The sequence below is a fragment of the Dermacentor albipictus genome, chromosome 9 (genome assembly GCF_038994185.2).
Source record: "Dermacentor albipictus isolate Rhodes 1998 colony chromosome 9, USDA_Dalb.pri_finalv2, whole genome shotgun sequence".
Classification (NCBI taxonomy): domain Eukaryota; kingdom Metazoa; phylum Arthropoda; class Arachnida; order Ixodida; family Ixodidae; genus Dermacentor; species Dermacentor albipictus.
This window is the reverse complement of record NC_091829.1, coordinates 21711638-21726051: the sequence shown is the minus strand read 5'-3', so window position 1 is coordinate 21726051 and position 14414 is coordinate 21711638. Positions and strand designations below refer to the sequence as shown.

General features: G+C 45.3%; 1 protein-coding gene across 9 annotated transcripts in view; it reads left to right on the top strand.

Annotated features, from left to right (window-relative positions):
• Positions 1-13685, top strand: part of LOC135901987 (lysine-specific demethylase 4A-like) — a 69196-nt gene extending 55511 nt beyond the window's left edge. For 6 of the 9 annotated variants that reach the window (XM_065431883.1, XM_065431886.1, XM_065431882.1 and 3 more), the window contains one exon: positions 10195-13685. In XM_065431883.1, the coding sequence (XP_065287955.1) occupies positions 10195-10477 (283 nt within the window). In that variant the 3' untranslated portion in view covers positions 10478-13685. Of the gene's footprint in view, positions 1-11; positions 88-10194 lie in introns of all 9 variants that reach the window. The other 3 variants (XR_010564346.1, XM_065431888.1, XM_065431887.2) reach the window with 2 other exon arrangements.
• Positions 13686-14414: the final 729 nt, after the last annotated feature.

The following is a 14414-nucleotide window of genomic DNA, read 5'->3' as shown; positions in this document are numbered from 1 at the left end:
AATTTTCACAGAGGATTTTTAGCGGATTCTAGTGGATTTCGGATTCTGTTTTAACAGAAACCTTGCAGGAGGCAACAGTGACTTCAGGTGAGTTGATAAATATAATAAACATGTAGCATATCACTACACCACCTGTGCAACGCTATGGCAGCTCCGACGACGTCAGTGCATACCGCCTGTTGAAAGCGACCCCAGCCAAAAAGCGAATGTGAGGGCATTTTAGCTAGACTCAATGAGCAATATGTCACTGTCGGCACCACCCTCCTAATCCTTTGACTGGTGTTACAGTAAGGCCCGATTCACACAGCCGTCATTTGCCCTAGTGATGTCAAGGAGTGTTTTGGCACTGGTTTCTTCTCAAAAACTCGACACCGGCAACATTAAGAGCATAGCCGACATTCCCAGTTTCCTGTTTTTTAGGAGAAGCTGGTTACGAAATGCTTTCTCTGACCAGGTGCTGGTGCCGTGATAGGATGGGGCGGATGGCGGCCGTGTAAATAGAGCTTTATACGTCCACGTGAGGCTAACACTCAATTGTCGCGAGACACAAGTACGCATTGGAAGGCGTAAAATTTTCAGGGTGTTGTGTCGTATGCCTGCACCTTTCTTGGCATTAAAGCTTGGGGTTTTCTCAGTGCACAAGGCGCAATTCGGTGGTTTCTTCCTGGGGCTGCTGTACTTGGTGGTGGCAGGGCACATTAACGTTCCCTCGAAAGAGATGTCCTGTATATGCTAGGGGGGTTGTGCCCAAGTGGTGGGGTGTTCCGCTTCTTATTCAGTGTGCGTTGCTGCATTTGTTGTTTGACTAGTGCACATTGCTTGTAGTGCACCACAGTTTCACGAGTATAACCTGCACCATAAGGTCAGAAAATTACTTTTTAAAGTTAGTGTTCCACGGAAAATAAGCGCACAGGAAGGCACACACGAACAGCCGAAAAAGACGCAGGACAGTGCCTTTCCTGTGTCTTTCTTGGCTGATTGCGTGTGTATTCTTGTGCGCTTATTTTTCGTCAATCTGCAATGCACCATCTAGCCTGTCTGCAGGTGTTATTAAAGTTAATGTTGTTATTTAGAAACTTGTCACAAGGCATATGTAGTAAAAAAGAAAAGTGAGGAAGGGACATAAAAATATAATTGCATTCAACCCTTTGTAGTGCAGCTACTACTGCAATGAGTTTGCAAAATGTGGCTGTGGCTTGTACGCAGATTGCGCCTCCGAGTGCGGCTTCACAGCAAGGCAGAACACATTGCGGTGAAGCTGCCATGTGGAGGCAAGGATGGTGGTGACTGAACATACAAAGTTGTGTCTGGAGATATGCTCGCTCTTGTATGTTATGCCAGTTAGAAGTTGTAATGAGGAACGAAGATATTATTTGGTGGGTGCTGGCCCACTGAATATTTATATCATGGTGAATACCAACTGGGAAAACCAGGAATTCAGGGATTTTGAATGGACTGGAAATACTCAGGGAAAATTCGGGGAATTTGTGCTTCTATCAGGGGAAAATAAGCTGTCATTTTATTGAAAGGGAACGAAAGTCGCCCCAATTCTGGCTCGAGTAAAAGAGAGGATTCGTATTGAATTGTCTTTGAAGTTGTGTCTCGGCTGGAGGAGCCGCCAGTGAACAATCGACCGATTTTTCGGACGCCCGCTTTTTGGGACATGCCCGATATTGAGAATGGCTTTGCGGCGACCCCATAGAGTCAGTTGAGACTTCTAGCATGTCTGCTATTCCAGCAAACGGAGGTGGTTTGGGCGGATTGCCGGATGGTTGGGGGCGTTAACGTGGGCAGCCGGAACGATGCAGCTGCCTGGTGGTGTAGAGCTCAGCCAAACACAAGGCTATAATTGCAGTAAGCTACTATATTCTGCTTCGCTGCTGGTGCAAATTTTTGGCAGCAGCGTAATGGTGAACACGATTACACCGCTGTCGAAAATTTACACCAGCAGTTAAGAAGAATATAGTAATTGGCTCTGTGTTTCTGTGGTTGAGCTTTGCACCACTAGATGATGCCACCAATCTGGCCGCTCACGTTTACGCCCCCGCTCATTGGGCAAACCGCCCCGGCTTGCCGATACCGTCTGCACTAATGTATAAGAACATCTGAAATTTCAGTCACAAGAACCCTTCTCCGCCCGATTTGCCGTACTGTTTGCCCCGACTGCAGGTCTGAAATGGTATTAAGGGGGGATGAGGGTCTTGAAAACTTTTTTTTTATTTCTTAACATATCTTCCTGAAAATTGGCATGCAGATATATCTTTGAATGCTGATCCCAAATATATATTCAGATTTTATATATCTCATCTAGAAATGAAGATATTGCAAAATAATTATGATAATTTATTAATTATTATGATACCCATTATGATAATTTCTTAATTAAAAAATCTAGTTTCAAAGAATAGCTGTCATTTCCAAGGGCCCACTGCACATCCTAAAGCTAAAAAAATTTTTAAAAAGTGATCATATAGGTCATGAATGAATAACAAAGTAGGAAGAAAAAAACAATGCGGGAGTAATTAGCTTACATCTGACCTAATTGTTAGTCTATTGGGTTTAATGAAAAATGGAAAGCTTTAGGATGTAGCTGAGGTTTTACTGAAAAAAATGATACCTAATTCAATAAAATCAGTTGATGCAAACAGTATGAAAAGTTCTGTAAGGCAAAGGCATTTGATCGAAAAAGCAAAGCTGAGAAAATTGCATTCAAAGTTTTGCTTACTCTGCCACTTTTGTTTACCTATCATATGGAAAAATTTAATGCTTTAGCATGCAGCCCAGTCATTACTGAACACAATAACACCAAACTCACAGAAATCTGTTCATGCAAAGATTGTGAAAACCTCTGTATTGCATTGGCACTTGAGAAAAAAAAAAAAAAAAAAGCTCAGAAAGTTGTCTTCACTTGCTGTGCCGACGTTCATTCGCTCGAACTTGCGGGAAGTCGCGGACTTCTTCGCCAATGAAGTTTTAATGTTGTCTGCGTACTTTTCACGCCCCGCGCACTCCGCGCAAAACACCGCGTCGAAGCGTTGAGCACGCGAGCTCGGTTCAGCCGCGTCCGTCGGCACCGAAGCGGCGTGCGGAAACGCCGAAGTCGACGTTAGGCTTAGGTCAGCCGGCTCGGCCGCTTCCGACGACACGGAATCCGAAGCGACTTGCAGCGTCTCAAAAGTTAGAATTTTCGACGGGCTTAGACCAGGCGCATCCGCCGGCACTGCAGAGACTTGCGGTAACACCGAAGTTGACACCGATCGGCACTGTCCAGCCGCGTCCACCGGCGAAGCTGTTGTTGGCGAGCTCAGTCCAGCCGCATCAACGAAGGGCACAGCAGCTTTCGGCATCACCGAAGCTGTAGTTCTCGACGATGTAGCGCTCTTATTTCATGCGCGCCTCTTTTTGCTGACTACTTTTCGCGTGCTTGCTTTCAAGCGCGCGTCTCGCACCATCGTGACTCGCGGAACAACGACACCGGGCACGCAAAAGCAAGAAATTCGTGGTTAAAAGAAGCGACTCAATAGCCAAAATATCTACAAGAACGATAAAGAAAAAGGCAGAATGAAAAATGCTAGGAAACAAAGAGGAATGCGAAAAATGACGTGCGCGCCGGCGAAAGCAGACGACGTGAAGGAGTCGAAAACGCGGCCGCGGGGCCGCGGCAGGCGAAGCATGCGTCACGGCCAATCAGAGGGCTGCGCCTCGGGGAGGCGCCCGTTTCACCCAATCAGCGGCTGCCTCGCGACGATTTCGCGCTTGAGAACGGGTGCCTGGGTTGCCGATCGCTCCGCTGCACGAGGGTCTACAGCGTGCCGAGGGGCGCCAGAATGGAGAGCGGGAAACCAGCTTTCAAACGAGACCAAGATGGCGCCGATCGGTTCGCGTCGCGCGGAGCTACGGCAGCTTGAAAATGAGGCAAACCTTCCCGCTTGGCGTTCAATTTCGGCTCGCCGACGTTTCTAAATTGCCGTTTCTTTTATACATCGAGTAGGAATTGAGCCATAATATTTTGTAGAGGCATAGTTGGGACATTAAAGACTTCAAAAACGCAATTTTTGAAAATTGCCATTTTTGACCATTTTTCGCGATTTCAAGACCCGCGTCCCCCCTTAAGGGCAATAAAAGACATGCATTCATTTTTTTGCGCTGTCAGATTTTTCTGACGTTTTCGCGGCTCCTACGAAGTCCGAAAAATCGGATGTTGACCGTACAACTGACCAAGAGAATGCTCCAAATGGTCTGGGGGGCGTACGTGCGGGGGAACGAGGACAGAAGGGATCATCGCATTGAAGATTGATAGGGAAAGGAACTGTGCCACATCTTCTTTGAAGGAGCTTGAGCTCAAAAAGCAAAGTATTGGCTGACGCCAAAATGCAGGTGGCCCTCACACAAAACAAAATAAACTCAGCAGTGAAACGCAACAGTGAGGCATTGTGCACGGGCTGAGAGTAAGTCGGGCAGTTGAGGTTGACTTTCCAGCTGGTCTAATACCAATGAGCTTGCTATCAATCGATAGAAATAGCTCATTTTCGATAATATCTACTTCTGTAAGCATCTCTTTTTATTCATATTTGAAGATGTTAATGGACTTTACTTTTTTTTTCAGATACATTTTATTCACAGTACATTTTAGTAACCCCTCGCTTCAGTTTTCTATTTTTAATCAAATAAACACTGCTCCTTACTATTCAGACTGCATTAAAACAATTTAAAAATTTTTTTTTTACATGCTTACTTGAGAGTGACAGCATCGGGCTACATGATGTCGGCTTGTCTTGACATAAAACAAAGTTCTGTGTTATCAGGGGATTTTGCAAAGGCACTCAGGAAAAACCTGAAAAACTCAGGGAAATTAAAAATGTCAGCTTGGTAGGCGCCCTGAATATCTTTGTTCCTCATTACAAAGTAGATTTGAAAATTGGTGCATGTGGCTGTTTAACCATTGTATGTGGGACATTTTATGGGTTGTATAGGTGTGCAGCCTTTCCGGAAGAATAACATGTATCATAAAAGTTATCACGCTTTATTTATTTCTTGACCATCACAACAAATGTCAGACACCGAGGTTGATCTCTAATAAGCATGCCAGGCAAATAACGACTCTTCTGCTGAACTACTGCCTTGTTTGTGCTCGTTTCACACAAGGTTGGCATTTTGCAATGTATTTCTTTACCATGTTCAGTTGCAGTGCATACCCGTTTCATCCACCATAAATCACAGCCACATGTCTGTGGTGTTATGAGATTTAAATACACTCTAAACTCGCGATAACGGAATCCTGCAACAATGAAATACTTACGTGTCGCTGGCGAACGCCCATAGGACCCGATGCATTTCATACCTCTCGACAACGAAATGCATCTTTATATCTTTAGTGCAATTCTGCATCAACAAAATTTGCCGGAACGTAACCCCACTTATTACCTACTCGCACAAGGCTAGCAGGCTCCAAAAATTGCTCAAATGCGATTGCGTCTCACTAAAATTGCATAAAATACCACCACATTACACTTGCTTGGGTGCTGCGATCCTTGTTTACAAAAACAACCAAGCGCCAGAAGTGATCGCATGCGCAGGAAACACGTAATGGCCGCCGTCTTGTTTGTTGATCGGCCGTGTGAAGCAGCACGCATGTTACTACCAGCATGCGACGACGGTTTTGGCACACCTAGCGCAGTGTGTAATGTGTGCCTCGGTGACAAAAATGCAGCAAAAACGAGGAAATCTGCATCCCACCGACGTGGAATTGTTTATGGTGCTTGAAATGGCAGTTGCAGCGTGAAGTACCACACATAGGGCCGTGATTGAGCGATCATTCGGGAATACGCATCCCTCTCTTCAAGAATGCTGGTCTTTGTGCCATCCAACAGGCGTCGCATGCGGATACGTAGACTTGCGTGAAGGGACTGTAATCTCAATTGATTGCCTTCGGGTATATGAGATACGATTACTTTCGTGCTCAACACTAGATGCGGTGGTGCCTACGGGCAACAGTGTGCACTGGAGAAATGCTGCTGCATGCATGGAACGCTGTTGCTCCTGCGTCCTGGGACAACTTACGCAAAATCTCGCAAAAGTGATCGTCTCCCCTAAAGGACCGAGAATACTGCTCCACGGCTGTGCTGCCACGGCTGATCAACACATGTTACACACTTTGCACTGTCGGCAGTACGGTTCTAAATCCTCGTGTAAAGCTTGCCAAAGTAGGTTAACAGAATTTTGACAGTAAAGTTTCTTTCTGTGTCACATTACCTATCTGTGCTGTCTCATTTTGCAACAATGAAATTCTTGTGAAAGCAAATTTTTTTACGTTCCCGCCGATTTCGTTATTGCAAGGTTTGATTCTAGTACTTGTCTCGATTAATAAGACTAGTGGTGCCGTCTGTCACGGTTTCCGTTAAGTAGAGCTCTGCCCTAACAATGGAAGTCTACACCTTGCACCTTACACAGATACAAGTGACATACAATTTTAATTTCTTGTGGCTGAAACAGGAAGTTACTGCATGCAACAAAATAAATAAAGGAGTACAGCATGAAATGCCTCCTCTGTATGGAATGAGAGATGACCTTATTGAGTAGCGAAAGTTGCAAAGTCCCTCAGTCACTGACAAATTGAAGCACAGTGACACACAGACAAACAGAGAAATAAAATACGACAGGTGGGTGCAGGCTCTGTCATCTGTTTTCTTCTCTGTCTGTGTGTTTGTGCACTGCACTATTTCAAGATGTTGAACCAGCAGGCCCGAACTCCGGAATTTTCTAAATTCAGTCTCTCACTGGTGTAATTATTCTAAACTTCACTGACGAGCTCCACCGGGTACACAGGAAGTCAGTTCTGTGGAAACCCGCAAAGTGGGGGTAGTTTAGCGAGAGGGAAAATTGGCATTCACCGGCAAAGTGAACGGTAAGTGTTGAAGTTAAAGAAAGCTTTTCCAGGAGCTAGGATTAAACCCGAGATCAAACCCAGGACCAACTCCATTTCGCAGTTAGTCCTGGACGAGGCTGAACTCGGAGCATAGCTTTCGTTCTGATAAACTGGTATGGGTTTCCCTGGTAGGGCAACACAAGTCATGGAACTAACTGAGCAGGCGAAATGCGAGAACACCCATGTACTTAGAGTCAGGTGCGCATTAAAGAATACCAGGTAGCCCAAATATCCAGAGTCCCCCCACTACGGTGTTACTCAGAATCAGATTGTGGTTTTGGCACGTAAAATTCCATCATTTAATTAATGTTTTTTTCTTGAAACTTTGTGCTAATTGTCACGTGGATGCCAATTTTTACCTTTGATGATTTACCAGGCACTGCCGTTGTGCACCTATGGTCGAGAGGCGTAGTGTGTGCGGCAGCACTTGGAAGCACAGCTGCACCTACCACTTCCAAGGCGCCTGTGTCAGCTCTGAGGAAACATTTTTTCATCTATCCTTCCTTCATAAGAAGTCAATGAGCAGTGTGGCAGTCTGGGTTGCTTAGTTTAAGCCTCGTGGACGCTTCACCATGGTTGTTGCTTGCAGCACTGTGGAGGCTACAAACGTTGCTGGCTGGCAGGGAGAGCATGCACCACTACAAATGTGTTTGTGTAGTTTATTCACCTGAGCACGAGGTCGCGGGATCGAATCCCGGCCACGGCAGCCGCATTTCGATGGGGGCGAAATGCGAAAACACCCGTGTACTTAGATTTAGGTGCATGTAAAGAACCCTAGGTGGTCGAAATTTCCGGAGTCCTCCACTCCGGAGTCCTCCGCGTGCCTCATAATCAGAAAGTGGTTATGGCACGTAAAACCCCATAATTTTTAGTTTATTAATCTGCTCCATGCGCGCGGTAACGCCCTGCACCCATGGTAGTGCTTGGTTCATTGTGTAGCAGCTGCAAGAGACTCATCGCAGCAGGCTGAGATTGAAATCCTCTGCCTTTTCCGTGCATTACCCCTCTCTGCTATGAGGCCGGAGCCTTTTGACTGACAAGATTTTCCTGGTTCTGTTGTGTTCAGCGGCATTGGTGGCTAAACATGCAGTTGTTTTGCTGCCGAGCTCTTTCTGGAGTTTTTCTAGTGCATTTAAAGCTACTTGCTTCACTGCTTTTGTATAAAAACTTCCTAGCAATACTACACAGGCGATACTCCCAGTGCTCCGTATTGCACTAGGCATTGTCAACCTGTGTTGTTTGCATTAAATGTAGAATTTTTGTTGCCACAGTCAAGAGCTGAACTTTAAAAAAATTTTCACTAATAAAAACTTGGTAAATGGTGGTTAGGTTCAGTATGGTTAGGTTCAGTAAGGCTTCAACTGGGGTTAGTTGGCACGACATAGTTCAGTCTAAGTGCTGGAATTTCACACAAGGGACAGTGAGAATGAGACGGAGAAACGTGTGTGGTGTTCGTCCATGTCCTTTTTGTTGTCTCCTGTAAAATTTTAAAGCACAGTAAACGAAATGGCAGCCAAGTTGTGGCCAGTTTTCCTGCAGATTCACCTGACATTGTGGACAGAAGCTCGGCACTGCTTTCTTCCTTTCTCAAACACATATGCATCAAAACGTTGTGTAGCTCACTAGAGCTTATTCCTGCATCATTATGTAGTTTGAAGTGTGTGTTGCTGTGTATAGAAGCATTATTAGCATTAAGTGTTTGTTGCCAGCAATACTCGGGCTCCGAGACATTGCAGCCTTAGAACACCTCATAGCCCCACAGTGCTGCGGGGAACGACAGAGATCGCGTGTAGTTTCGAGGACATCCTGAATGCAGTGTTCCAAATGCTTTATATTATGGTGAAAGAAACTGAAACTGTATACCTTACAAAGGGTGTATGCCCCTCTGCACCGTGATCAAAATGCAGGTGAGCTTGCTGTTGTCATCACTAAGAGAAAGCTGTCCTTCATTTGTGTGCTCACTCATCGAAGGAAGGAAGGAAAAAAAAAAAGCAGTGTTGAACCCCATTCACCTGTTAGGGGAAAATGCTCAGGTGGCTGAGCACTCAAACACCTGGTGTGAGGCTATGTACTTCTGCTGCTATGCAGGAGGTCATGGGTTCAATGCCCCACTGTGGTGGACGTGGAATGCAGTCTCTTAGTGATGATGTCTCAGGGCATTTATTTAAGGGGCTATAAAGGCAAATATTAAGTCAAGCTAAAGTGATAGATTGGTTCTTGAGAATCTCTAAGGCATCAGTATTAGTGCGAAAAGAGCCTTAATAGAGAAACCGAGGTTAATGCAGGACTTGATTTAGAGACTCCTCTGGGGCATTTAAGTACTTGCTCGACGACAAAAGCGCTCCTCAGTTGAATTCATTCACTAGTACTCAACCACTCGTTGCAAAAAACATAATTGTATTGTATTATCAGATGAAATAAAATGCTACTTTTCCGGTTCTAGCATTTTTAGAAAAAAGAACTCATTGAAATTACGCTCGACAATGACGTGGGCACTTGAAAGGCTTCGTTTTAGCAGTTTCATTATCGCATAGTGTTCTGCTGGTTTTGCTGGCTCACAAAACACACACTAATTGCCAGTAGCAGAGAATTATGTCGTGGGACGCCTGAATGGTCTACGCCACTTGACCAAAAAGCAGCTGCAGCGGCGAATCCACCGCTCTGTTATCTGTCGGTGCCGCTGTCTGTCGGGCGCCATTTTACTCACCGACAGCAGCAAAGAGTGGTAATGACGTATGCAACGTCACCAATCCCCCGGTTGGGTGGTGGGAGAGTTGAATTTCGGAAAAGGCATTTAGATCCTTCAGATGCAATTTTGTCATAAATAATGTCCTTTCTTGGCACAAAACAAGTGTTGCGAGGTTTCTGGCATGGTATTTAAGCAGTCCACCTCTACTTAGTATTTGCCTTTAGTGTCCCTTTAAACTGCTATCAATCATTCAATATCAGTTTGGCTTCAAATGAATTTGTTCCCTTGCAAGGGAGAGTTGATCTACCATAGGGAAAGTTGAGCCAGAACAGTCAGCATAAAACTTCTTTCGCTCATGACTGACCATTGCAAAACACTACCTTTATGGCTAAGGTGCCGCTTGTGAAATGAGTGTTGTTTTTTTCCCCTCTGGCACTGTGTTATGTAAGATCTGATGGCACTAGAAGGGAGCCTGCACACTTCTGGCCAAGCACTATCAAAGTTGTATTAGGTTGCTGCGCTAACTAATCTTACCTGCTCTCTCGCACGACGTTCGTCGCCGGCTTCTGTGCACCTGCAGTCTGAAGCGACCGAGAGGCAGCACATCGACCTGTTCGAAGAACAGCCGGTGGAAGGTCGTCGCCGCCGGGCCCTTAACGTCCGCTACATCGATGATGACATCCTGCTCCTCTGAAGAATGTGGCAGCACGTCATCATCGTCATCATCGGCGTCTCCCGAGCAGCAACAGCAGCCACTCCGCTGCCCGCCTCTCTACCTGCGGAGGGAGAGCACACCACCGCACGTCGCTGTGCTGCCCACTGTTGTCTCAGCAACCGCCCATCAGCTCTCGTCTTGTCGGTGATGATGACACAGTGAGAACAGTGTTGTTGCCCGAGAACATTGGCAACCGCTGAGGCCTGAACAAGAATACTGTGTGTGTGTATGTGTACGTGTGCGTGGTTGCAAAAGATGTGCTTGCATAGTGAACTGAAGTATTGGCTGCAGTTCTGGACCTGAAACACAAGCCCACTGCAGTGTGTCTTCATCAAAGGGAGGCATAGCAGCACAGCTGCAACGTGCAAATGTGTATGTGTGCTCGCAACACATATATTGCACCAAATGAACCTGTCTCTCAAGATGTGCACGTTGCGAACATTACCTACTTGTGTGATACTGTACTGTGTGCTTGGTCTGTCACATTTGCACTTTGTGTATAGAAGCAGTAGTTTTGGGGTATGGGGAGGGGGCAACACTGTACAGGTTTGACTCTTCATGTAACACAGTCCCATCGCCCACGGCTACTCCATTGTGTTAGTGTTGGTGTGTATCCTAGTTCACCATTGGCGAGGGCACTCGCAGTAGGAGCATGCTGAAAGCGACGTGTTGCCCGCTGTGTGTTCCAAGCGTGTCGCCTGGTGAGCTGTAAGACATCCCCCACCTGAGGTTCACAAGTACTGGAAATTTGCTGTACTGGCACACGTGGTTTCTTTGACTCTACACCTTTCTGTAGATGTTTCTGTGATGCAGAGAGCCCTCCAAAAAACATGAACAAACTGGCTGTCTGTGTGTTTAAACTGGAATAAAGATTTCTAGCAACCATCAGTTTTCAGTTGTATGTTGAGACAGTGAAGAAATTTGGCATTTGGGCGACTTCTAACATCATGGGCAGGTACGAATGTCGACCTGTAGCAATAGAAAAATGAATGGCACGCTGAAGATGGTCTAGTGCTCGGATACCGTGTGTGCACCCAGGGTTGTGTTGCTCACAAGGTGTGCCTGCATGGGTAAAATTTGGCTCATTGATATAATGTGCTCATGTATGAGCGTCTGCGATTTGTCGTATGCTTTAGTGGGGCCGTTAAGTACATTTACAGCTGTAGTATTTTTAAGTTGCAAAACAAAGGAGGTAGGTTATTAGTCATTTGGAGCCTGTAATTTTCAGTTGTGGCAATTGGCGCTGAGAAGCATTGTCATAGTATGTCATAGTTGTGCGCAACCACCTAATGGTGCTATATGAATCGGTCTCGGAGTGCCCTTGGGTGAAGATTCATAACATGCAATGTCCTAAATGTAATTGTGTTTATCTAGAATTGCCTGTGGGTTTGTTTGTGGGGGCAGGTTGCTTGATGTGGTGTAGAGCCCTTGGTTCTTGCAGTACAAGGGAGGGGGGATGTTGCCTAGCCGACTGCCGTTCTGAGTGCTCCTGGACATGCCCAAAGTTCATTCCTGTTGCCAACTCATCTTCCTTCATCTGCCTTTCTTTCTTTTAATTATTTCCTGTAAGCTACGCCATCAGGATGGTTGGGCGAGATATGTCATCATTATGTCGCATTGCCTCGGCCACAATTGTCCGTTCCACAATATTTCAATGCTCACTACCTCCAAAAGGGCCCCCAGCAAACTGGATGTAGGTTTTACCAACGCTATCTGGTACAGCAGTTGACGTAGCCTAAAGTTGGTGGCAGCTCTGTTTGAGATGCAAGCCACTATTTAGAAGGACTTCAGCCGTCTGTAGCGCGTGTTCTTGGGGAGCATGTCTTGTCTGCGAATTCACATTTCTCAGTCTCTGGCAGAGAACTGTAAGCGGCTTGTTAAAAACATGGTTGGATGAGCTACTGGCAAGTTGCTTTTTATATTTAGAGAAAGCAGTGTCTGCAGCTTCCATTTGTTTTGTTCACATCCATGTGTTCCGCCAAAGCGTAACGAGTTCTGGTGTTTGGCTTAAGTGCTGTCTTGGCCTGTGGCATCTTGTCGCCATGGTGAGTGTCAGTCACTAGAAAACTTGGCAGTGCTTTTGGCGGGAAAAATGCTTTCGGAGGGCAGCATTTAAACAAGGCTGACATCCCTGGCAGAGTTGTTTCCTGTTTGCTGGTTTCCCTTCTCACCATATTCTTGGATGTGTTGTTTTGTTCGATCTCATCATTGGAACACACTGGTGGGCATAGAATTTTGGTTTTTGTTTCCAAGCAGTATTCAAATTTTTTTTCGTTTTTTTTCTTAATCTTTGTTTGTCACTGAAAAGCAATCATAAGTGTGGGGTTTGTTCCTTTGTTTCAACATGTTTCGTGACGCCATGTTTTTTCTGTTTCTTTCAACTAAGTCAGTGTTTTGTGGCCCCATTGGAACCTACAGGCCATACTAGTGTTTCTTCATGCTTTGTGTATTCTAACATGCTTCAACATGAATTATCATTTACAAGCGTTAACTTTCTTGTTTTTTGAAGTGTTTTATCGCATTATATGGTGGAATGTTTGCAGTTGCTCTCACTCTTTCCCTTGGCTGCTTTTTTAATAGTAAATATATTGTTGGGATTTTAGTATGTACTTCTAAAAGGGGTGAGTATTGCAATGATTAGGATTCATGGGCAGTTATGTGCAATGACACAAGCATCTCCCACAACCCACTGCCGTGGTGTGTTTTATTTGAGGCTACAAAAAGGAACTGCGAAAATTGTACCTTGTCTTCTGTGCAATTATTTTGGCATAGGATAATGCAGTGTTGTGCCATTTTGCTCATTTGAAGACATAGTATGTGTAATCTACTGTAGAAGCATGGTGGCATACATGAAGTGCGAAATTTCGTTTGGTAGTACCTACATCCTAAGCTTGATATCTATGGCACTTTTCATGGTGTTGTAGTCAATGTGACTCTTTTTAAATATATTTTTTTCCTCTTCAATTTCTCATTTGGCAGAGTACTTCCTGTGTTAATGAATTTTCGCTTGTTAAATGCGTGTGCATTTGTGTGTCCAAAATGCGTGGTATTTAAACAGTGCTTGGTCAACAAGCGTGTGTACAGAAGCATATCGCATGTGTAGAAAAAAAATCAGTTTCACAAAAGCCGTGAGGTTAACCCAGAGCCATGACATTGCGTATTCAGAAAATGTACTCGGAGCATCCTGTTGTTTACCTAGCAGACATTCATGTATAACATTTTGCATCTTTGTCATCCCTATAGTTTTGAGTGAAGATTTCTCTATCTCGTGTTTGTTCACAGATTATTTATAAATGCCTACCTATTCTGGCTTGTACTATTGTTTGCCAGCCAAAATAAAAGTCGTGTTGTACATAGCATGGCCTTATGCATTTCAAATTGCTATGACTACTGCTGAGTATGTGGTGTTCTAGTGAAGCTTTCATTGCCTGCAAAAAAAAAAAAAAACAAGAACTACGGTAGAGTGTACTAGATGTGGGGGAGTGGGTCCAGCGCGTTGAGGCCGTTTTTATTTAATAGTTGGTGGCGCCACCGTCGCCTTCACCTGAATGAGCGGCCCCGCGCGCGCGCCTGCACGCTCATAGGTGTTCTGTGGTACGCTTGTTGCGTAGGAGACCCTGTCGCAGCTGCATGGAACTTGGAGAGGTGCTTCACTCTGCTGCGTCTATTAGTTACGATAGTCTTTGGTGGAAACATTGTACAGGGACCTGCACCTCTCGAAAACAAGGTTTTGTGCTCGCCGCTGCACTGTGTATTTTTCTTCAGAAATGGGGATGCGAGCTGCTGCAGCGACAGCGCTGGCATAAACTTTTATCGTTGCTGCACACCGGCAGGTGCTGAAAGCAGCCGAAGGTTTGTTTACACGTAGTGAGTCGTCGTGAATGGACGTGCCTCGCAACCATTTGGATTGCGATCCATTCGCTGCGATCGCGCTCCTCAATCGCGCGCGTAGCATAGTCTTGCTGAGTAAACTCGGTCAACTGTATCCCACGACCAATTTTAATAGCCAGTAAAAAAAGAAAAAGAAAAGATTGGGTCTATCGCAGTCGCTATTGCGTAAGTGACACTAGTAGTAGAAAAAGCGA